At 30.2% G+C, this 24664-nt stretch overlaps 3 protein-coding genes and 1 non-coding gene across 6 annotated transcripts; 2 read left to right on the plus strand and 2 right to left on the minus strand.

The window, feature by feature from the left end:
• Nucleotides 1–1556: 1556 nt before the first annotated feature.
• On the plus strand, nt 1557–5235 carry LOC107413447 (DNA replication complex GINS protein PSF2). Of its 3 annotated transcripts, none has more exons than XM_016021400.4 (9): nt 1557–1702; nt 1789–1891; nt 1986–2060; nt 2165–2279; nt 3253–3352; nt 3422–3452; nt 3557–3652; nt 4604–4756; nt 4877–5235. In XM_016021400.4, exons 2-9 carry the CDS (start codon nt 1844–1846, stop codon nt 4895–4897), a joined length of 639 nt encoding a protein of 212 aa, XP_015876886.2. In that variant the 5' UTR covers nt 1557–1702; nt 1789–1843; the 3' UTR covers nt 4898–5235. The 3 variants fall into 3 exon arrangements, with proteins under 3 accessions (XP_015876886.2, XP_015876885.2, XP_060675339.1); XM_060819356.1 differs by having other exon boundaries at nt 1693–1711; XM_016021399.4 differs by having other exon boundaries at nt 1590–1891.
• A 6776-nt stretch (nt 5236–12011) lies between these two features.
• On the plus strand, nt 12012–14300 carry LOC107413434 (uncharacterized). Its single transcript, XM_016021382.4, has 3 exons — nt 12012–12809; nt 12955–13171; nt 13282–14300. The coding sequence occupies exons 1-3, from the start codon at nt 12606–12608 to the stop codon at nt 13770–13772; spliced, it is 912 nt and encodes a 303-aa protein (XP_015876868.3). The 5' UTR covers nt 12012–12605; the 3' UTR covers nt 13773–14300.
• Nucleotides 14301–14445: 145 nt separating this feature from the next.
• Nucleotides 14446–17428, minus strand: LOC107413452 (uncharacterized). Its single transcript, XR_001581063.4, has 3 exons — nt 17142–17428; nt 15416–15519; nt 14446–15237 (listed from the first exon to the last, which is right to left on the minus strand). It is a non-coding gene; the product is annotated as an uncharacterized LOC107413452 (transcript).
• Nucleotides 17429–19723: 2295 nt separating this feature from the next.
• On the minus strand, nt 19724–21193 carry LOC125421535 (protein RDM1). The gene is made up of 2 exons (XM_048470738.2): nt 20971–21193; nt 19724–20097 (listed from the first exon to the last, which is right to left on the minus strand). The coding sequence occupies exons 1-2, from the start codon at nt 21191–21193 to the stop codon at nt 19724–19726; spliced, it is 597 nt and encodes a 198-aa protein (XP_048326695.1).
• Between the last annotated feature and the right edge of the window lie 3471 nt (nt 21194–24664).

The following is a 24664-nucleotide window of genomic DNA, read 5'->3' on the forward strand; positions in this document are numbered from 1 at the left end:
AATTTCCATAATATTCATTAAAATTTTAAATATTTTTTCATAATTTTTATGAAAAAATTTATTATAGTATTTATATTGAATCCTTTACAATTTAGTTAAAAAAATCTATAGCTTTCATAAAAATTTTTTAATTTTTTATAAATTTTCATAGAAGTTTTTGAAATATCTATGATTTTTTTTGTTAACTTTTCTTTTCAAATTTTTATAAATATTATTGATGTAATAAAACTTTTTAACAAATTAATATTATTGATAGTTTTCCTTTAACTTTTAATTGCCTTCCAATAACCAAGCAAATAAAAATAAAAAAATTCAAATTTAACAAACAATATCCAAAATTATATTACATAAGCCTACTTATCATATTTTTGGAGAAAATTAGTATCATAAATTATAACTTTGCCTACTCATTATTATTCTTTTTTTTTTTCACAATAATAAATCAAAAACTATTTTAAATATTTCACTGTCCAGTAAAATTAGTTCGAAAAAAATAAATATAATTTTACAGACCTGTAACTTTTCAACCGTAAGTCCAAATTAGATATGCTGTCAGTCTACATACTCATATCGACGAGCACTATTGCATAGAATAGGAGTCAATGTCAAAATACATATAAATAAAAAGTCAACTCCAAACTCACCGTTTACTCAGAATCATATTTTATTTTGACTATTACTTTCTAGTCGTAGGGGGCTGTATTTAATTTAGAATTTGAAGGATTTTAAAAGTCTTTAAAAATTTAGAGGTATTCGATTTAGATTTTAAAGGAATCCATACAAGTATAATGATATTCAATTTATATTTTGATGGATTTTATAAAAGTTCATTAAAATCTATATGTATTCAACTAAAACTTTGTAAAATTCTTTTAAAATTTGGTGGTATTAAAAAAGTTATTGATTTTAAAAGATTTTAAAAAATGATGAATTTTGATGGATTTGAAAAGATTTTAACAGTGAAATTGTGAAGAAAATTGTCAATATGAAATCCAGCTTTAAACCCAAAGATTTCGTTGAATTCTTATAAAATATTTATGGAGTTTGTAGAATTCCATAACAATGCATCAAATTTTTTAAAGTCTATAGCTCATTTTAAATCTATTAAACTTTAATTGAATACATTCTCCTTAACTTTGATCTTGGCATATTATTAATCTACAAACTCGTATCGAGTCGTACTTTATCATGATACCTTGGTCAACATGAAATTTCTCCAACAATAAAAAGTTAACATGGGATACACTTGGTTAACTTTGATCAACCTTGATTAGCTTGGTCAAAATTTTGAATTCATAATTTTTTGTGAATCAGGATGTTACACTAAATCAAAGTAGTAGTTTATAAATTTATCTATATATTTTTTTTGTTCACACATTTTTTTTTCCCGCAGATAATATTTACAATTTTTAAGAAGAAATTAACAATTTAACGCGATTTTATTTGTAATTTACCGCAATGAGTTATACAGTGCAAAAAGAAAAGGAGGAAACAAGAAAAACAACATTCGTCCTTTCGTCCTGTTTACGGAATTAAAAAAAAGAAAAATAATTCCCTTCCAATAAATGTCAAACACATAGAAGAAAAAAAAAAAAAAAAAAAACAATCAATTTTCCCGCCATTAGAAATTAGGGTTCGCCATTTTGCATCACTACTTTAACTCTACTTCAGAATCAGAAATGGATACGATTTAGGAATATATGTGAGCCAAGTAACACACACAGCTTTTTTTTTTTTTTTTCAGCTTCTAAATTCTTAACCTGATTTTCCTATTTAAAAATGGTCCAGTAATTTCCCAAATCGTTTATCTGGCCGAGGAATTCAATTGAATCTTTTTCTATCAATGGCCGGTCAATCGGATCCTCACGTGTCTCTTTTTTCTGCGGAAGAGGTACATAGCCGTTTGGATTTTTGGATTCGGAATTTTTTTTCTTTGATATTCTCATCATTCTAATGAAATCGTTCTCGAAATTTCGATTACTCAGCTTGAGTTCATGGCCGAGGATGAATTAGTGGAGATCGTTCCCAATATGAGAATGGAACCTCTCAATCTCCTCTGTGTAATTTATTCTCCACCTTTTCTAGTCTCTCTCTCTCTCTGGTTTTTTCGAAATATGTTTGGATGACAATTATTTTTAACTAATTTTTATGGTTTTGATTGCAGGGGGATTATGGTCCATTCTTTCCTCAAATGGTCACCCAGGTGCCGGTTTGGCTGGCGATTGCTTTGAAGAAGAGAGGGAAATGCTCAATTCGACCTCCTGAGTGGATGTCCGTTGGTGAGTTTTAGTTACTTTGTTTTCTTAATTGTTAAGGAAATTTGCATTAGTTATTGTTATGCACTCGTACTGTACAATTTCATAGGAAGTGTTATATTGATACCAAAATATAGGAAAGGATATTGAAAAGTAGTCAGAGTATCTCTTTCGAAGGTTGACTTTGTGGATGTCGAAAAGTATTAGGTTCATATTACTAATCATTCATTGCTTAAGTATTGTATGTGAAAAAACTGATGAAACTTGGTCGAGCTTATAATATTGGATACTTGATTCATGTGTTTGAAATAAGGGTTGTTGACTGCTTGAACGTTCATATCTGTTTTCTGATACTATCACTGGGTCTCATTCTGATTTGTGAGTCTCATACATTGTATCCCTACATATAGGTGTTTTGAGTTATTGATCACTGTTAAGGACCCACAGTAAGTAAGATGTTAGCATGTAACTCACATGGGACTTTTGACTCTTGGATGTTGCGTATGTCACATATAACTTTTCATAAGATGTGCTGTGTGGCTTCTTTTCTGTTTCGTTTGTTTTTCCCTTGCACTTCCATTTACTTGAGGATCTTTTTCAGCCAATTTCCACTCCAATTTGTTTTATAGACTTGTGTGCCGTCCCTTTTTGCTGAATGATTACAACCATTTATGAATTTTGATTTTTGTGTATTCAGCAATAAACAAACATGGCATGAACATAAGTACATGGCGTTTAACTGATATTCATCATATGAGATTTGAATACGAAGCACAGAGCTATTTTTTAGTCTTTTGGCAGCTTCAATTGTCTCCATTGTCTTTATCTTTCATATCTGGAATTGTTTGCATATCGTACAAAACATTATCTTGAGGAGATAAACAATATTGTCTTTTAGGAATTGTTTCAAGTTTATGATTTATGCAGATCAGAGACATCGGAGAAAACCAGTCACTCAAAAATTTCTATTTATTTGTTGTTTTCTGTTTGTGACTAGAAAGTTTGACTCGGATTTTGGAATCAGAGCGTGAATCTCAAGATGTATTTCAAGTGCTTCCTTTTCATTATGTGGAAATTTCAAAACTTCTTTTTGATCAGTAAGTCTAAGAACATGGTTGGTATTAGATTTTTTTCATTGATGCTAGTTCTAACATTGTTGATGATAGTGCACCTGGGGATATTCCTGACATATACATGGTGAGTCAAAGACTCTTCAACATATATTCCATATTATTTTATTTTATTTAAAAAAAAGGAGATTGTCTTTCCTTCCTGGTGACTTATGAGAAACTTTCTTGTAGGTGAGGTCTCTTATCGAGGACATCAGAGATGTAAGATTTCATAAATTTGAGACTAGCTTAGAATCATTTGAGGCTGCTCGTTCCTCTGCTGTGAGGGTATAATTTTCTCCATTTGTTTATTTATGTAATATTGAGTAGTATGAAGCGTGTAAAGTGGCACTTCAATGTCATGTTCCTCTTCCTAAGTGTGTGTTTGGGGCTGCTTTTAAACCCCTATTTTTGGATTATGAGAGAATTTTTAATTAAATGTAGTGTTTGGTAAACCTATGGATTTTAGATCCTTTAATAATCTACATCCTCCATAAGCTAGAATCTTAAAAGTAGCCAGGGGTAGCTTCTCTGATTCTCCCTCGAGCATTAGCAGGATTTTAAAGTAAAAATTACTATTATATCCTTCAACTAATAATAAAATTCCTTTTTACTCATTTATATATAGTAATAATATATATACATGAGGAAATAATTATTCGTATCTATTTTAGTCATTATATGCAATTAAAACATTTAAGTAGGTTTTTCCCCAAACACTCAAATTGTGATTTTGTAACTTTTAGTAATGGGAAAAAAACACTGTGTTTCAGCCTGCAGCCTCCTTATCTGTAATAATTGGTGGTACAAGAATAGTGTAAATGCAGGTCAATTGCATATTAACGATAAGAATGAAGGTGAAGAGTAAAGCTGATAATTAAAATTGATTTTTGAACATTATTTCTTTGTTGAGTCTCTTTAAATGATTATGCATTTTAAATGTGTGCATAGTCGAAGAGATCAGTCAAGTATGCCTATTTCCTTTTTTCTTGTGTGTATTTACATTTTCACCGTGTACTTTGGTACTTGCTCTGGTTTGTGTTTTTGAGAGGGAGAGAGGGAGAAAGGGAGGGAGGAAGAAAGGGACAAAAGGGAGAAAGACCATGAACACATTTTTGCATTCTTGCTTTTTTATGGTTTGGTCTTTACTTTTGCATGCATGCTTACTTACCATAATTTTCTTCCATCATGTTCTACTATGAATCTCTATATCCTAAAGCTCATAGTTTTGTACTACAGATTAACAACTTATCTGCTATGGAAGTGAATATAGCACGCCCATTTGTCAGTAGAGCTCTACAGGCATTTTATAAGCATACTAGTCCAGATTTGGTTCCAAATGCAGAGACTGTGCCTAACAGATGGCAACAACCAGCTGATCCAGGACAGAAAGTATGTATGCTTTTCTTGAATAATTGAAACGTACATAAGGAAGAGTTCTCTAGTCTGTTTTTCACTAGAGGATTATGTCCAGTAGCAAACATTTAATTATCATTTTTTTGTCTTTTCCAGCGCACTCTCCGGAAAAGGTAGAAGCTTTATTAGCAGCGAGTATCGACACTGTCACATTTAGACAGAAAAAGTAATCTTGCATGATATTTCTAGCAGGGAAGGTAGTTCTCATTTCTTTGAAAACCCTTATCAATGGAATCCTTTTATACAGTATGGTATATGTCACTTTTTCTGGGCAGTCCTCAGAGGGTAATGTTATTATCTATAATGCTATAAGACACCAAAGTGCAGATAGGAACATTGAGGTCAACACATTTCTACATGATTCATTGTATTATTTGTTTGCTTCATGTGGCATAACCAATATATTTGTGCTTCATTTCTTCAGTTAAAAATGGTTGACTAGGCCTTACATTCCATGTTTGGGATTTGTTCATGTGTGTCAGGCATTAATATTGGGCCTTTGTCATGTCAATTGCTTCTTTCACTTCATTTAGGTGCTACAGCCATTTCTTGTTTCTCATAATTATGGCAAGTGGTTTTAGGACCTGTTTGGAACTGATTTCTAGGAATCCCTTCCTGTTTCGCCTAATTGGTAATTCTTCTAGAATCACCAAATAGGTTATTTTCCAGGAACATAATCACTAAAAAGTGATTTTACAATTTTTTTCCCCCATACGTAATAGGTAATGCATTTTATCTCTTTGAAGTGATTTTAGCTATTCTAAAATCACTATCAAATGGACACTTAATTGTTTGACATTCTGTCCATATAATACGATTAGTTCTATGGATTTTCTGTCTTTCTAACACTCTCAATGCACTATTTACAATGCTTATTATGGTCAACTTTAAGAGAATGAAATTGGGGCCTTAGCAATTTCCCCATATAATTTAAGATGGTTAACAATAATATCTCTGCTGCTCATTTAGTAACTAGATGAGAACCTCATTAAAACAAAGTGGTCTAAAGAATTTGGTTTTGAAATTATGTCAATGTTCCGAATGTCAATCCTTTGTTCCAGATTTATCATATAGATCCTCAAATTTTAGATCCCCAAAAGAAAAGATTGTCTTGGTATCCTCAATGATCCAGATAGAAACTACCAGAACATGTCTCAGGCTTCCTGTTTATTCTTCCATGATGCGTACAGAAAGAACCAGATCATATTCATATCTCATGTCTACGTGTTCCCTGTACCCATCCTCATTATGGGGCTCTCAAAAGTATTTTGTGGCTTCCATGTGTGATATGTATTTGGTTGTCTGGATTTGTTGTTATTGCTAGGCCAAACTAGAACCCATAATTAGGTAAAGAGATGACTTCCATCCAGAATCTTTTAGAAACCATAATTTCATTATCATTAACATAGCCCCCCCCCCCCCCCCTTTTTTTTTTTTTTTTTTTTTTTCTTTTTTTTTGTGTGGCACATTGCTGTATTCACCATCGATGATGGTGGCTTTGCCATTAGACTGTACAATTTATCTTGCATGTTATGTTGCAAACCACGGGTCTATTTTCATAATTTTTTATTTGTGTTGTTGTGGATTGACGATGACTTTAAAACTTGAGAAGGGGGAAAAAAAAAAAAGATGCCTTTCTATATTTCTATTTTTTTTTTATTTATTTCTTTAGATTAAATTAAGTCAAAAGGAGACAACCTCAAATTTTTTTTTTTTTTTGGTGGGCACATATATAATATTTGCTTCTGAAAATTTTAAATAGGTGGTTGGTTTTTGATTAAGTTATTCTTTTAAAGGTAATTATTAGATTCCCCTTCATGGCCACTTTTTGGCAATTATTAGATTCCGTTCAGAGGTGGAGGCCTATTAAAATTTAATAAATTTTAATACCCCATTCCCTTTGTTTAACGCCTGTTGATCTTTAAGAAGCCGATGGCCAAGTACCATAATGTTGTCGATAAAGTTTAAAGAAACGACAAAAAAAAAAAAAAAAAGACTTGAATATTTAACTTAAAAATATATGATCCTGGTTTTTATTTTCTAGTTGTTATTTTTCATTTCTGATTGAAATATTATCCTGGTTGGCCATGAAAGGATTGGGTGTTTGCATATATGATGCTTTTTTTTATCCATTAGTTCGATGTTTCCCAAACTCAAAACTAATTTGTAAATTAGTTTCTTAGCCCAATTGCATTTGCTTTTGTTTGTTGAAAAAAAAAAAAAATAAATAAAAATAGGTCTTTTGTTGACCTCTAGCCTGGCAAAGAGCCAACAGTATGAAGTCCTTGTGTTTATTCGGTTCCTTTTTTCTTTTTATTTTTTCAAAATAAGTTTTTATGATGGAGATAAATCTATATTTTATTAGGCAATGATAAGTGGGTTAGCACTGGACACACAAAGTAGCACATGCATTTATGTCTTTTCAGCTACTAGAATTATGCTTGAAAACGATGGTAGTTGGGACTGCATAAATGTTTATTAATCCAATTAACTTAATTAAAGTGGATCAATCTCAATTAAATGAGGTTACTGGTTTGGCTTGGTTAAGAAAACAATGGAATGGATTTTGTTTGAAAAGCTGATTATTGTATAAAATCTTGAAAATTTTTCCCATGTCAAGTTTGATTTCCATTTGATTTGTTTTTTTTTTTTTTTTCCCTTCCTATTATAACTATTATTTTTCCACATCTACGTGACTTTATAGTCAAAATAGTAAAATGGTAATTTGTAACTCAACATATTAAGGTGAATTTTTTATCAAAAATAAAAAAAGGTGAATTAATAAAAATATTTTACACTTTTACATGATAAAACCCACGTTTAATTTCCTAAACATGAGGTGTTATGCACGTCAAATCTCATTAAGTTGAAAGTTTTAGACGGTATATGCTAAGCTCAATAGAATCTGAGATGCAAAGGTTGAGATGTTGCTGTATTTGTATGTGCTTGCTCAACTACAAGTAAAAAACTAAAAATAATAAATAAAAATTATGAATAAATCATTTTGTCTCTTGAATGGTAGGCAACCATAGAAAAAGGGAGGGGTTTAAGAAACTTTAGGTCCAAGGCACCAAACTTTGTACTTTATGCCAAGGAAAAAGAGGATTTATCTGAAAGAGTCAGAATATCTTTTTCGCCCACAGTAGTTTTTGTTCGATTTTCATTAATAGAATAATTTAAAATTGATTAAAATCATGGTACCGAATAACTTAAATATGTTCTGTCATATGCTTATCGATAGCATAAATTGTTATTAATCATGTTTACAGTCTTTGGTATAAGATATTTAACATTATTTAAATTTAAAAAACGGATTAATTATATTTTTGTATTCTTTAATTTTTAAAAAAAAAGTTGCATTTTTTATTTCAAATTTAAAAAATTTCAATTTTGATTTTCAAATTTTAATTTGTTGCACTTTAATCTAATTAAAATTTTGAAGTAATAGTAATCTATAGTTCTTTCATATTTAACCAATATTAAAATATTAATAGTTGCAATTTAGGTTTTTTAATTTTAATTTGTTGTAATTTAAATTTTTAATTTTTTTAAAAAATTACATTTTAATACTTTCAAATTGTTAATATCTATTTGTTAAAAATACAATTGAATCAAAATTTAATAAATTGAAACTTAAAAATTTAATTGGAACTTTTAAATTTTAAAATCAAAAGTGTAATTTAAAAAAAAAAAAAAAATTAATAGGGTGAGGGAGGTTTTGAGCTGCCTGGTTGAAACAACTCCCCTTAACAAGAACCACGTATGCACACAACCAAAGTTTCGTACAAAACGACAAGGGAATTGGCACGTGAAAATTTCCGAAACTGGGTCTCGGTTTCCTCAACGCCGAAGTGGTTCCTAATGGCTCTATGTGACCGACCAAACGAATAAAAAGCGTGGGGTCCATCGACCATCATCAATTTGTAGAGTGGCAATTGTCCGCGTCTACTTTTTTTTTTTTTTTTTAAATTAAAGTTACACAAAAAAATATAATATATATCTATATCTATATATATTTATATATATCTATATATATTGCTGGAAAAAAGTCTGGTCCCCCCTGTGACCATCTTTGCCGCGTTAAAAAAATAGAAAAAAAAAAAGAAAGAATTAATTCATGTTCTTTTCAATTTTGTTTTTGATTTTGTTTTATTTTTTTATCTTTAATCTTTTCTTTTGGTTTGTCTGCGTGAAACACCATCTGCGTCTGCCAGTCTTGTGCGATTATTGTGGGTGTGATTTATTTTTGTAATTTGGATAGAAATGTGGGTCCCATTTTTATACATTTTTTAAAACTTTTAATTTAAGAGCCAAAAATCCTGGTCATCGGTCAATTTTTTTTTATTTTTTATTTTTTTGCAATAACTGATAAAATAATAATTAAATTTGACGTAAGAGTAAGGGCTGGTGTCCGCATAGCACACGTAATTTTCTACTGGGAGGTAATGACCATCGGCATTTTTCGGTGTGTTTGATCTGGTCCGTTCAATTCAAAGTGGGATAGGTGACTTGGTCACCAAGGCAAAGGATTATTGGTTTGCCCTTCACGAGATTCCTGTTATGCCCATCTCATTTCCTTCATTGACTTTATTGTGAAAAAAAAAAAAAAGATATTACATCCAAATTGTTTCTGAGATGTATTTTTCATTTTCATTTTCATTTACATTTTCATGAGCAGTTGGGTTTGTAGGTATGGGGCAGGTGGCTCAACTATAGAGGCCAACCAAATTGTTAGAGACTTTGATGCTGTTTTGTGGTTGAGAAATTGATATAACATTAATGACAATTTGGCTGGGCAAAAAGTCGTTATAACCCAATACTATGATTTATTAGTTTACTTGGAACATATGTTTGGATTTTTTATTTTTTTTGGGGCAAAAAATAAAAATAAAAAAATCTGAAACTTCATTAAGAAGAAATAGTACACAAATCACCCAATATGGAAAAACAACCGAGATAGGTATCTCTTCCAACCATTTTCGTACATAGGTTAATAAAAGGAATAACCAGCTACCTTATAGGCAGCTCTATTTGATTCTCTAGGACTATATGATCAAACAAAAGTAGCAATACACGTAAAGACACTCTAACCTCATCTGCCAAGTTGCAATCCATGCCCCATATATATATGTTGTCATCATATAGAAAATGAACACTTATGTGGAGTCAGTTACCAGCTCCCCACTATTAAAACCAGCTTGCACACAGAATTATGAAACCTCTTGAATGGCCAATAACTTTGTTGGTAAAGCACCATGCAACTGAAAAAATATGGCTTTGCCAAAGCCGCCATAAGCTGCCCTTTATCAAGGTTCTAAAAAAACTAAGACTTGTAAGCCGGCGAAATCAAACCTTAAACCTTATGAATTTAGATGTGTTTATGTAAACTTGAGATATAATAAAATATTTTGTTATTATATTATCATTTTAATTATTATATGACTATTAAATAAATAAAAATAATTTATATTTTAAATGATAAAATGTATACAAATTTATATTATTGTTATACGTGCAATAAACATAAATCAACAAATACGTAATCATAAAAAAATTATAGAAATTCATATTTTTTCAATTTCCAACAAAAAAATTTAGTCTCAATCATATATATTATAAGTTTATAATTATTTAATAATTTCTAAATTAATATATATTTTTAATATATCTTTTAAATATCACCACTGTCTAACTAATTATTGTCTAATTCTTCGTTGGATTCCAACTCAAGATCTTCTTCTTCATATATTATTACATTTTTACTCTATTCATTTTTAAAAAAAAAAAAAACTAAACCTTATAATAAGTTTCCATTATTTTTTATTTTAAACAAAATAATTTAAAAAAAATAAAAAAATGAACAAAAAAGCTCACGCAGTCGGACATTAGACAGTCAATACAGTGGTAATTTTTTTTTTTTTTCTTAAGCATTGTAGTTACAACTATAAAAAGTTTAAGCTAAACACATCACGCGTAAGCTATGCCTTTTATAGCTTTGTTATAATCCTTTTTAAAAAAATTATTTTTTTAATATGTAGTATTTATTGATATTAAAAATGGAGGACTTGAATTTGGAATCACTGTTTAGAAATTTATATGAGTTTTTTAAGCTCTAATTAGTCTCCATTATATTTATGAAATGACATAAGATGCATTTATATGGAAGACCCTTTAGTTTTTCAACATTTATAATTAGTATTATAGAAATGTAATCATCATTAAGCAGTAAGAGATTATCAATAAAGATATATGGTGATAGATGTCACATGAAAAGTCAAAATAATTATAGTGAATGCAATATTCTTTACAAAATTGTCATCATTGTTCATAAGTATTGGTGGTGACAAGTAATTACATTCATATGTATTTTTTTTTCTTTTTAATTTTATTAGTATTGATTTTATTAATGTCAAAAAGAGAATTAGTATGAATTTTTAATAAGTTGTGGTCTATAATCTATGTGAGAGAATTAAGCTTTTATTGTAGCGTGGCCATATGGGAGGGAGTTCTACCTATTAGCAAAATGTAAAACTCTATAAATGAAAATAAAAATAAAACTAACAGAAATTTTACAATTAAGAAACCAAAAAAAAAAAAAAAAAATTGTCTTGTATAATGGATAAGAAAATTTTCAAAAGAAGAGAAAGGTAGGTAACAACTAACAACTAGAAAGCACTAAAATTTGAGAAATACTTATAAATAACTAAAATTTTAAAATAAAAATATAGAATAAAGATAAATTAAAAATTACCATCCCTATCCCATAAAAAAAAAGAAAAAGAAAAAAGAAACAATTAAATAGGCCCAGAGAGGAAAATGGAACAGTTTCGACTTTCAAACAAACCATTCTAGTTAAGGAAGGAATCAGGTGTTATTACCAAGTTTTTTTTTTCTTTTTTCGTTTTTTTTTTTTTTTGAAAATTTTATCCAAAAAAAAGGGAAAAAAAAAAAGAAGGATTAGTTTTAAAAAATTTGGCAGTATTTTGTTAGAGATTATTGGGAAGTTTCTAACAGAGTAACAGATAACGAAAGGAGATATTTTAATTTTTCTCCTGACAAAAAAAAAAGAAAGAAAGAAAAAAAGAAAAAAAGAAAAAGAATATGCCCTTCATTAGCGACCAAGTTCAATTTTTCTTCCCTTATCCAAAGGGTCTTTTAACAAAATCGACAAGCCTATTCTGGTAATTTCAAATATGTCCGACTTTATATGAAGTCCATTTTTTCCCGTTTCTTTCGCTCTCCGTCGTCGTCTGTGGTTCCATTTTCGCAAAAACAAAAAAAGCCATTTTCGTCTTCCTTTCCTTCCTTCCCTCCTCGTCTCTTCCATCCTACCCACCCCAAAAACAAAATAAAACATTTCCAGGAAAATCACCAATCTCTGAAAAACAAAACCGAAGAATTTGGAAAACAGAAAACGTTCTTATTTTTTATTTTTATTTTTATCTAATCTTTTTATTTTTTTCTATTCTTTTTTTATGTTTTAGTTTTTCGGAAGCGTGAAAGAATTTTTCTATAAATTTTCCGCTGTATCATATTCAAATTCAAATTCAAATGGTTAGGCGTTACGCCAAATTCTTGTGAATTTGGATAAATATTAAAAAAAAAAAATTCCAATTATTATTATTATTATTTTTTTTTACGCTGATGATGGTGATTGTTACCGCCCTAAATCACTGAGTAGGAGGAGGAGGAGGAGGAAAAGAAAGAAGAAGAAGGAGCTGCCTGTGATTAGAGGGCGGAGAGAGAGGTGGAGGTGGTGGCTTTGGAGGAAACGACGCCGTTGTGGGGTGGTTGTGGAGGATTAGGAGGAGAAGGAGGAGGGGGGATGGATTGCCGTGTATGTTTGGCCGGCGGGGAGCTATGGTTGAAAGGTCAGATCGGTGGTGGTTTAAGCCATGAAAGCGAACACGACCTCGCCATTATGGTCTCTGATTTCTTGGAAAACGGTAGCGCCGGTGCCGAATCTTGGTGTAGCAGCGACAGCGATTCCGGTCTCTCCGATCTCTCCCACCTCGCCGATAAGATTCCCGTAATTCACTCTCTCTCTCTCTCAATCTTTTTTCTTTGAATTCAACAGTTTCAAATTCCAAAAGATAAGGGTGTTAATTTTTTTTTCTTTTTTTCAATTTTTGATTCTCATTCTGAATTCTGATTATATGTTGTCATATGGGCAGTTTTGTAAGCATCCGGTGGCGCAGTATGAGAGTGACTTAAAGTCGGTGGTTCATTCTCTTATACTTTCAATCAACGACAAGGAGCTTGATTTCGTCAAATCAGGTCCTTGTAACGCCAGCTGCATCAGATTCTCTCTGGTTAAGCTTCTGAGGTTATCTGGATACGATGCCGCTGTATGTTCATCGAGATGGCAAGCTGCTGGCAAAGTTCCTGGAGGTACTTTTCACTCTAAAACCCACTTCATAGCTTTAAATTCTTCAAAACTTTCCGATAATTAAAACAAATTTTTTCTTATTTTTTTTTTTGATTTTCCCAATTTTATTCAGGGGATCATGAATATATTGATGTGGTCAACCATAATGGAAGTAATAGCTCCGAGCGTTTGATCATAGACATTGATTTCCGTAGCCATTTTGAAATAGCTAGAGCTGTTGCTTCGTACGACAAGATATTAAATTCTCTGCCGGTTGTCTATGTGGGTTCTTCGAGTAGATTGGAACAGTTTCTTCAAGTTATGGTTGAAGCTGCTAGATCTTCTCTCAAGCAGAACTCCATGCCTCTTCCTCCATGGAGATCGCTTGCTTATCTACAAGCGAAATGGCAATCACCTTACCAGAGAAACTTCTACCCAGATGAGCAGAACGTTATTGGAGCCAACCCTTTTGATCACAACCAATGCTCTGGCCATCTGAAGAGGTTGCAGTCTCTGCTTCAATCTGAAATTGAAGCAGAGAGATTTTTGAAACCCATAAGCAATGACAGTGGTTGGAGATTGAAGAACGAGAGGCGGAGACATTCTTTATTCAGAACTCTTTGAGTGAGAGAGATGTACAGATTCGGATTTTTGGCCTTTTGAAAAACAGAAGAGAAGAAAATTTACTTTTTGTGAGAGATCGAATTGTATTGCGGCTCTAGAAAGAAATTTTTTTTTTTTTACTTACCTCATCCGAGAATTCTTGATAAATGGTATCATCCAAACCAAAAGTTAAAAGCAAAATAAGCCATTTTAATGGTGGAGAAATATTTCACAATTTTTTTTTACTGGGGGTTCATATACGGTTTTACTCTTTTGTCTTTTTTATCGTGTGTTTGACATCAAGCAACAGTATCAAGGTATTGGAAACGGCTAATACCGCTGAAGGGTTTTCAAAGGGTTTTCAATATTCACAAGCTGAATTGGTTCTTATTTGGTGTGGTTATGGCGGTGCGTCATTTTATATACTTGGATTTTGTTTTTGTTTTTGCTTTTGGAAACCCACGTTGATGTAATATTTCCTTTGCCTCTATTATTTTTGTGGCACAGGGAAAATTTTGTCACTATATATCTCATATTTTATTGTTCTTACTGGAATGGTGGTTTGCTCTTTTGATTATCTTTTCCATCAGTCGGAACTCAGAAGGTTTGTTTGCAAGTTTTGACTTTTCTTGTTCTGGATAAGTTCGTAAGAGTTTGATCCAAAAATTAGTCTTTAGAAAAGCATTTTATCAGGCTTAAAAAAATGTTTCATTTCTTTGCGGGGAATTAAGTTTGTTGCTTCTTATGGTTTGGCTAATTTATTGTTTATTTACATTTTTATATGATTTGCGTATGAGCTAATTCAGGGTTTACGCCACTTGAGAGAAGTTGCCGTATTTGACACCAAACTGGTTCAAACTCTCTGTTTGTCTTTTATGGAAAATTAACGTATAAATTAGTTCTGGAATATGTGCGTGAATGTGATCTGCCTGTCACAATAATTTGCATATCCAATCAGACTATTCAACAGACTTTGTAATTGATCATGTATTCTGCAAATGCTGCCATTTTCATCACCTGCAGAAGATCCAAAATGTGGCCTCTTTACGTCTTTCTCAAGGATTATCAAAGATGTTAACCATAATATTTTAAGTTCCAATTACATGATAATAACCATATACTTGATCCTCAGTGTGAAGGAAATAACTTTTCATATACTTATCGCCTTAACATCGTCTATTTCCTGGATAATGTTAAGCTCCAACAAGTTAGTGTTGGAAAATGACCCTTAAAAATTCCCAAATCACAGAAGCAAAAATAGATTACAATCAGCGAAATCGATGAGGAATTGTCCAAACTAGTTAAAGATCCACGAAATGCCATATCCATGTAGACTGATGGAATTTATTAGTTTTACGCTTTCATATAAATACCACTGCTAGATTGATAGAGTTTATTACAATAGTTTTATGCTTTTATTTAAATGCTACTGCTCTGTTATATTCTTGGGCAAGTACATTGTCATTAACTTTTGGAGCTTCATAACCTGCAATTAGCAAGGTATAAGAGCAAGCATATAAGCAAAGAGACTGACTGTCATCCATAAAAGATTAAACTAGTTGTCCATGAGAGGAAATTTGTTTTCCGACTTATAGAGGGGGTTAGTTATGGAGAGCTTAATTAGAAGATAAAGGATGTTGAATGAATGAAGAAATATCAATTACCTTTTGCTTGATTACTTGTCAAGGACCACAATACCCTGCTCCTCCCAAGCATGGATTACTTCATGTTGGCTGCGGTACAAACGTCCAGAAGGGTCATAGTAGTACTGCATCAAAGTTTTAATTGCTTCTCATTATTTTTACTTGGAAGGCTGCAAAAACTTATATATCAAAAGGGTTCGTTCGGAATAGTGGACTGCATTGGATTGTATTAGACTAATTTAATTTATGATTGGATCCAGATCAATCTACTGCAGTTCAACACCTCAAATGAGTCCTTGTATTGCCTTGTACTGAAAAATTAACAATTGTTTGCAGTATATATGGAACAAATGAGGAACTGAGGAAGTTCCATTCTTAAATTAGTGCATATCATGCACTTGAATTAGCAATTATAGATGAATTCTAAGTTGCTAGCCTATTATTGCCACATTGTTTTGCTCTATTTTTGGTTTTTTTTATTTTTTCCCCAAACTCAAATACCCAAATAGAACTTGAAAATTTAATTTCACCCTTCAACTTGTTTGGGGAAAAGATGCTATATGATGGACCCAAACATTTAAAGCAAAGAAAAAATTCCTCTTCTATTAAATGTTCAAGTCTAAATGTCTAATTGAAGAAGAAAAATTGTGTTCTCTTACACAATGCAAGTCTAAAGTTCCTACTCATTTGAAAATGAAATAATTAGGGTGTCAAACTCAAAATGTTTGAAAGAAAAAGATTTATCAAAATTTTCGTGGATGTGTTGCATCACTATTTTATTTCTAAGCCTATCTGAGCCCATTCTTGATGAACAAAACATATCCTTTGCGTACTTGATGGAAGCCCATTTTAAGATCCATTTCCAAAGGCCCTCTAAAACATAATTTATCATTCATTTTCCACGACAGTCATCAATTACATATCATGATTTATGTAACATTCCACTCCACTGCATTCCAACCAAATTCAATTATATTAAATCTCAAAAAGACCAATTCTTTAGTCTTCAAATGTCCCCGAGTCTATTCCTCACCCTTTATATCAAAAAAGAAAATTTAATACTGATAATGAATACTAAAAATCGCTAACTTCAGTTTGAATTGATAACACTTCGAATACCAAGCAGTACGAGATCTGTGAAATGATAAGTATTGAACAAATCATTAGATATTATACAACACACTAAGTTTTATTCGCATTCCTTCTTTCTGAAATCTGTTTAATTAAATTCCTTTAAGAGTTAAGAATATAAAAAATTCATTGTGTGTCGTTTCTACAAATGATCACTCTAAGACCATTAAAATTCTCTTCCCATTGATAATTCTTTATGTTTATCAACCAAGCTAGCTAACCAAGTCTCCCTCATCTCTGAAATTAAATTTTATACAATCAATATCCCTCATTTTCTTCCAATTAAGAACCCTAATTAGTTTTTTAGTAGATAGCCTAATGGTAAAAAGCTGTTACTCTTTCAAAAAAAATGTCAAAGTTTGGATCCTCAGTTTGTCAGTATCATTAAAACACACACACACACACACACCCCTAATTGAAACAATATACGAGCAGTCCCATATGCAAAGTACATATAAAAGCAATGAAAGAGGAAGCAAATTAATAAGAAGATATAAGGTGTTATGGTAATAGAACTATAAACTCTTAATATAAGCTATTCGACGGATCCAATAGATGGTGATTTATAATTTAAATGTATGTATGGATATGTAAATATTATTAATTTTGCATTTACCCTGTAGATCCTGCCGGACTCCATTTGGCGCTCTTCAGCGAGCCACCCAGGAAGCAGCCAGCCATAGCCTTGAGAAGTGTTGTCATGGATGGTCAACTTTGTCGCTGTTTGTTTTGCTCGCCGCCGACGCTGTTTTGCTATTTTTAATGCAGTGCACAATGTCAACTTTGATATCTTCTGACTTTGGCCGCTGTTCTTGCCGACTTGCAGCCGGTCTTGGCTTTTTTGGTCACTCCTTCCCATATCACCAAGCTTGGTTTTTTTAAGGTCCTTCCAGTAAAAAGAAAGCAGCTATTTTATAATGATGTATGATGTATGTGTATGGTATGTATGTATGCATGTTATGTATGTGCTTAGTACTTTTGTAAGCATGCTTTTATCATGCGTGTGTCTTTTCACTTGACTTTTTTTCGGGTCTATATGCTCATTAATTTTTTTTCAAAAAAAAAAAAAAATTGTTGCAAGTGTATGTGCCATTATTATATATTTTTTTTCTTTTAAAGAAATTGTTCTAATTAATAAAAACATAATTTTTGATTTCAACAAGATTTGTTGTTCAAGTTCTTTCGGTCATCAAGCTATTTTTTTTTTCTCTTTCTTTTTTTTAATATGAAACATGAGAATTCGAATTCTGATTTTTTATTTAAAAAAAAAAATTGTCTATTGAATTTTTGTCCAAAAAGAATAGTAAAGATTTTGCGTATGCCGAATGATTTAGGATTTAGGGGCTAGAGAAGATGAATCGAGGACATTCCCATGATTATTATACATTAGAAGAAAAATCTGCGATGATGATATTGTATATGAATAGTATTTAATACTTATTTTTATGCTTTTTACTAGAAAGGATAATAATAATCTAGTGGTGAACTGATATAAAAAAACACGAAATAAATATTTGGGTACAGTATGGAAAAAAACCGATTCTTAAATTGGTAGGATAATTTGGAAATAAAAATTAATATTAAAGGTAGAAACAGTCAAAATCCAACTTGGATTTTGTCAGTAAAGCTTTGGTAGATTCCCTAACTGGGCCATTAATTATTATGTAACTGATATTGTATAGCTAATGCTGATACTGTATTACCAAAAAAGGCTAATATTGGTACTGTGGGTATGCTCTGCTTTATTGCTTCCTCTGCCATCCGGCCTAGCTTGCAAAACGTGTTTACTGTGATTCAGATTTTAATGCTTTTATTGAGCATTTTCTATAGAAACATTTATTCTTTCATTTCTTTTATCTATAGTTTCTTTTTCTTTTTTTAATTCCTCTCCTTTTTTCTTAAACAATATATTTTTAGCAAGATAAATAACTAAATAATATGAACTATATATCTGTTTCACCAATATATATATATATATATATATATATATTTGTTTAAGCTAATTAAGAATAGTATATTATTCACCAAAAACAAAAAAATACCAATAGTTTATTGTCAATAAATAAATAAATAAATAAACTAAGATATATATGAAATAAACGAGTTAGACACATCTCTTTGATTTTGTGAAAGCTACAAAAAGTATCATCCTAATTTTGGCATAAAAAACTTTGTTTGTAGGTTCGGCCTAAACTACAGAGAATATATCTTCATTAATTCTAATTTGATTAGATTTGGGTGAAGTCTTCTTTCCCTTTTAATTTAAAAATATGCTGTAATCCTCGAAAGAAAAAAAAGTGCAATGATATGCCGCCAATAATCTACTCATAATTAGTTCTAAAAGAAATTAATATACGTATAAAATTTTGAGATTTTATAGTGTAGATTATCTGTAAGTTTTTAATTTATAAATATATATATATATATATATATATATAAGACTATAATTTTTAATATAACTGTTCTTTATAAGTAAAATATTGATAACGATTTTAGAAAAAATTATTATCTTTATATGCATTCATAAATAATTTGACGGTCCATATGCAGATCTCCAATATTGACAACGATTTTTAAAAAAATTATCCTCAATACTATTATACACAGACAAGTGTTAATGATAAATATTTCACAAAACCGTTTACAATATTAAAATCCAAATGCGGACCATCCGCATTGTAAAATTTTCTTTTATATACAATATGTGTGTGTATATATATATTGTTTACAAAAACTGGGCCAACATAAATGAATATTTAGGAAAATAAACTGGTTACCTTATAAGTGTTTACCAATAATGGGAGCAAATTAAGGAATAAAAGAAAAAGGTCTATATACAAGAGCACCGTTAGCCTTCAGATACATATATGCATATATATATATATATATATTACGATTAATCTACACATTAAAATAACAAATGAAAGATATATATAAAAACAAATGGAGAAGATATTAAGATATTCTAGCTATAACATGTTCCAAAATTCATTTCTAAGAGTAAATTTTGAATTCATGTAAAAAAAAAAAAAAAAAGAATGAGCAAATTTTGAATTTAAAAAAATTTCATAATAACCCTTAAAACGAAAAAATAAAAAAAAGGGCCATGTCCACAACATCCAATAAAATCATACACTGTATGTATGTATGTACAAATGTAAATTCAAATTCAAACAAACTCAATATTATTGGATCTAATTAAGATGGTGGAATAATCTCATCAACAAAAGTATGGAAATCAGGATCAGAAACCCAAAGCTTAGCCAAATGAGAATAAGAAGTGCAAAGCCTATGGATTTCTTCAACATCCCAAATGATAGATTCAGCTTTAGCTGGATGAATAAGGTTTTCCATTGGCTTATCTTCGTCCTCGGTTCCAATCCTTGACTCATCCCACTGCTTTGCAAGAACATGAGTGAGATAGTGTAACGGTTGTCCATAAAGTTGCTTCATTGATCTTGCTAATCCACGCCAAGTTATAAACACAATCTCCGTTGTCGTTTGCCGGCCCTCTGGGATCGGAATCTGTTTCATTCTCTGCTGATAATCTTTTGCCAATTTTACCAGAGCATCTGCGATGCAAAATATATATGATTTATTTTGATATGTAAATAACTGTGATATGATTAGTAATATTTAGAGGAAGTTTATGAATGAAATTATTTGGAAAACTTTGATATATTATTGATTCAAAGCAAGCATTTGGCTGTGATAAGTGCAGATTATTTGCATGTTATGAGAATTAAATTTAGAACTAATTCTAGCCTATATCATGTAATTACTCTTTATGATTTTCTTATTTCTTTTGAGTATTACTGCAATTGATCAAGTTGGTAAACAATGTTAGATTAGAAATATTTAAAAAGAAAATGAATTTATCAATTAATTATTAATGGATATACATAATTAATACTAGACCTCTACCATTCCTATTTCACTTCTTAACTATGTATTCGAAATTGTTCCTGAGGGAAGTATGATGGGGACAAAATTAAAGCAACATAGTGAAGACAGGCTGCACATAGAATTATATAATGGGGAAGTGATGTCTCCTAAATATATGACTATATACATATATAACTCCCTTCTAATATGATTTATCAAATATTCCTATAACAAAATAATCTTTAGTCTTGAAATATTTTGTGGCTAAAAGCGTTTTATTTAATGAGTACCAAATGGTCATATAAAGGGATTATGGCCAGGTTGTGGCTTAAAACGAATTAGTGTGGCTGGAAATGTAGCTTGTACATGTTTCTTAATCAAAAGTAGCTTTTATGAGTCCAATTTCGTAATGAAACTTTAATCAACAACTACATCTATATTATATGGTAATTAACCTATGCAAAAGAATGGATATATATTATATATGTATTTTTATTCAAGACTTTACATGTACAAAATACTTTCAAAGTAAATACAGTATTCATCAATCATTTCCAAACCTGGATCTTCCTTATGTGCCTTTGTATCTCTTCTACTCTCTTCTTGAATGCCAATTTTCTTTTTGTCTTTCTTGCTTTTATCACATTCTGTTGCAATAATTCTTCCTTCCTCATTTATCTTCTGCAATCGAATCTTATATTTTTCAGACAGATCATCGGATTCTGTCTCTGAATCTGACAGTAATAGATGCTCATAGTGTAGAGGACAACGCCGCCGCAGCATCTTTACACTAACAAAGGCCAAGATTAGGGTAAATGAAAAGGTTTTACTATAGATGTTTTGCTATATTGGTTTTAAGCTATTTATTAAGTAGCTAATTAACAAGCTAAGGTTTCATCAATGGCTAAGGTTTTTGCATCGTTGTATTGCTCTTTATGTTTATAAAATATCTACTTTCATATAGAAAATTAATTATACATAAAGCACTTTTTAAAGTTAAGCAGTTTGATATTTCCAATTAGACCCCCACCCTCCCCTTTTCTCATGTTACTTCTTAAAGATGCCCAGAACTGCATTTTGTCTTCCATTACTTACATGTGAAATTATAACCGTCAATGCTAAAACAGTTTTCCTTTTGACACAAAAACTGTCATTTACTTACAATTTTGGATTTTCTGCCTGAAATTTTGGTTAACTTTTTTTACTTTTTGACATTGAGATAAAAAAAATTAACGTAGACTTGGATGAACAACCTTAGGCTTCTCCATTAACCACAAAAGTACTTCTAAAAAATTCATTTGAACCATTGAATATAACGGTGATACTCCATGCGGGGACAACGCACAATGGTAAAAGCCAATGTTTCACAACAATAACCTGATTTTGATAATATTAGAATGATTAAATTGTTTGCCAAATAGTATGATGAATTATATAATAATATTTAATTGGTTTATTTTTTATTCACTCATATAACAGTTTATTTGTTCATATTTAAATTATATAAAATTATAAATATGTTAATCAATAATATAAGACATATTTTTTTCAAAAATAATAATAATATTGACACATTACTATAAAACATCATTTGATAAATAATTTGGTATCTATAGTAATAATGTTATATATATATGGCCAAATTTAAGTATTAATAGCAAGCTAGAATGGCGTCAGCTGATCAAGCACCAAAATTTTGTTTTTAGGTCCAAATTTTGTTTGCTAAGAAGTAGAGGTATTTAAGATGGTAAGTTAAAAAGATGGGACCTAGAATGATTGCATTTTTCAAATGTTCTTATTTGGCAGGCTGTCAGCTAATAGAAACCGCGTGAGAGGTCTTTTAAAAAAACCATGCAACTAATTTATTGACCAATCGCTAATAAAAAACTTTCTTTTTTTATTTTTATTTTTTTGAGTCACATTTCCGAGCAGGCATTAATTGACAAAATTTGAATCAGAATGCAGCCACCACGGCTGCCATAACACGTAGAGATAAAGTAAAGGCAGGAATGGATTTCCTTCACGACCAGACCCAATACATGGTTTCGGACAATAATCCCAAATTTAAATTCCCACGTCCGAAATTGAAGATAAAAAAAAAAAAAAAAAAAACATTTACAGCAAGAATGCCATATATATACTATACAAATTCCTTTTAAGTCCATCAACTATATCTGAAATATTATTGTAACAAGACTGTTGAGCTGAAAAACGACTCATGATCTTTAGTTCGGTGTGTGTATGTTAAAGTTATAAAAATATTTATTAAATTTATTTATTAAATGATATGATAATATTTGATTATATTATTTTTTTTATTCACTCAATCATTTAAGTGTTTACTTTTATATATTTATATTATATGAATATATTAATAAATAATATTTTAACACATATCATTTAATAAATAAATTTGATGAACATTTTGATATCTACCAAATGACATATTAAGATGTTATTAGTTGATACATTTATATAACAAATATATGAATGAGTAAACCCTTAATGAATAAATAAATTAAATATTATCACATCGCCTGTCATATGATTTAATCAATTAATTTAATAAATAATTTTGATAAACCTAACATTATTGATTAACCATTATACCTCTTCATTTGTTCAAGCCTGATCTCTCCAAAATCTGAAAACTTGCTCCTTAGACCAATATTGGATTCCCAAGTTATCATAGTACGTAGAGCTGTAAATAACAAAAAGAGATGATAATTAACAAGCAAACTGATCATTAGAATTTTTAATCACTTTGGATTCCATAGCATTATTAATTAGTTCTTCAATATTTGTATTCCCATAGAAAAACATCTATTTCGTAGCAATACAAAACAAGTATATTAATGGAGATTCTCACCCACTCTAATGGATGAATTGATAATTTTTGGGATGCGTGGTCTTATGAAGTAAATGCTATATTAATTATGAGAAAAAAAATAGAGTATTTAGTCCATATTTCTTTAAAGTTTCATTGGCATTTTTTGGGAAGTGCCTAGCTTGTATCCTTCTCAAAAACTCTCACTTAAATTAACTTATGAGGTGAGTTTGTCTCATCTAAACACCTTTGCAGTTCTAATAATTTCTTGATCATTAATTATGTATGATTTGTAACTTGCGCTTAATTCGACCACATAGTCACATCTTAATTTTAACGATGCTAGTCCCAAATTTGTACCGTATACATTACAACAAAAATAACTCAATGCATATATATATATATATATAAATATATATATATACACACACAACGTTTTTGAGTTATACGGCAGTAACTTGAAAGACCATCTTGGATGCGATAAGTAAAGAAAAACATTGCTACACAAAAAGGAGACATGACAATTATGATGGACATTAAATGTCCGCTGTACATATTGTCAACAAGTACGATGAACATATTGGGAAATGTCTACTGTATACGGTGGGTAAAATTTACAAAGCACATTGAAATTGTCGTATGCCATGTATTAATTATATCCATCGGTATCGATATTGAAAATGAGAGATCCAAACTTTATTTGCCGAAAGAACAATAACTTGTATTATTGGGCGATATAAAAGTGTTATTATTATTTTCACATTGTTATGGTAATTAATTTACAGTTTATATCCGAAAGAGAGAATAATATAAATACATAAAAAATATTATTAAAAAATACATTCAAATTTTCTGAAAAAGCTAAACAGAGCAATGAGCTAGACAATGTTACCATCAAACTTTTTTTTTTTTTGATAAATTAGGGAGGAAAATTTTAACATCAAACTTTGAATTTAAAATATAAAAATTACATCATGATCATTGTCAATTAGACTGTCCAAAAAAAACAATTACTTAATAAGTTCATAAAATACTAAATCATCTTGAAGATGTAATAATCTCATGTGGTATAGAAAGTTGTGATTTCAAACATATTAATTTGCAATTATAATTGAATAATGATAAAATTATACATGGTTTGTATCGTGGACTTTAATTTGGTTACATCTTAAATTTAAAGGGCACTATTCTTAATTTGGAATCATATATAACAACTTTCTTTCTCATAGCTTGTAAAAATCACAACATTTTTACTTATTGGTGCAAGATGAATAGTAAGATTGAAATTGAAAACATGTAAATACTTTGTTTTCAAAACATACAATTAATTATTACCACAAAAGAATATACAATTAATTAATGCATGAATTAATTTCATCTCTCTACCTGTGAATTAATTATAAAAATTTAATTAATTATTTTGCTGC

Source organism: Ziziphus jujuba, chromosome 8, assembly GCF_031755915.1.
Source record: "Ziziphus jujuba cultivar Dongzao chromosome 8, ASM3175591v1".
Taxonomy (NCBI): Eukaryota; Viridiplantae; Streptophyta; class Magnoliopsida; order Rosales; family Rhamnaceae; genus Ziziphus; species Ziziphus jujuba.

Excerpts from the sequence above, each read along its gene's own strand:
- LOC107413447 (XM_016021400.4), top strand. The coding sequence starts at position 1,844 with ATGGCCGGTCAATCGGATCCTCACGTGTCTCTTTTTTCTGCGGAAGAG. Across the intron at positions 3,353-3,421 it reads TCAAAACTTCTTTTTGATCA|TGCACCTGGGGATATTCCTG; the intron begins GTAAGTCTAAGA and ends TGTTGATGATAG. Across the intron at positions 3,453-3,556 it reads ATATTCCTGACATATACATG|GTGAGGTCTCTTATCGAGGA; the intron begins GTGAGTCAAAGA and ends ACTTTCTTGTAG.
- LOC107413434 (XM_016021382.4), top strand. The coding sequence starts at position 12,606 with ATGGATTGCCGTGTATGTTTGGCCGGCGGGGAGCTATGGTTGAAAGGT. Across the intron at positions 12,810-12,954 it reads ACCTCGCCGATAAGATTCCC|TTTTGTAAGCATCCGGTGGC; the intron begins GTAATTCACTCT and ends TCATATGGGCAG. Across the intron at positions 13,172-13,281 it reads TGCTGGCAAAGTTCCTGGAG|GGGATCATGAATATATTGAT; the intron begins GTACTTTTCACT and ends AATTTTATTCAG.
- LOC125421535 (XM_048470738.2), bottom strand. The coding sequence starts at position 21,193 with ATGCTGCGGCGGCGTTGTCCTCTACACTATGAGCATCTATTACTGTCA. Across the intron at positions 20,098-20,970 it reads GGCACATAAGGAAGATCCAG|ATGCTCTGGTAAAATTGGCA; the intron begins GTTTGGAAATGA and ends TTTGCATCGCAG.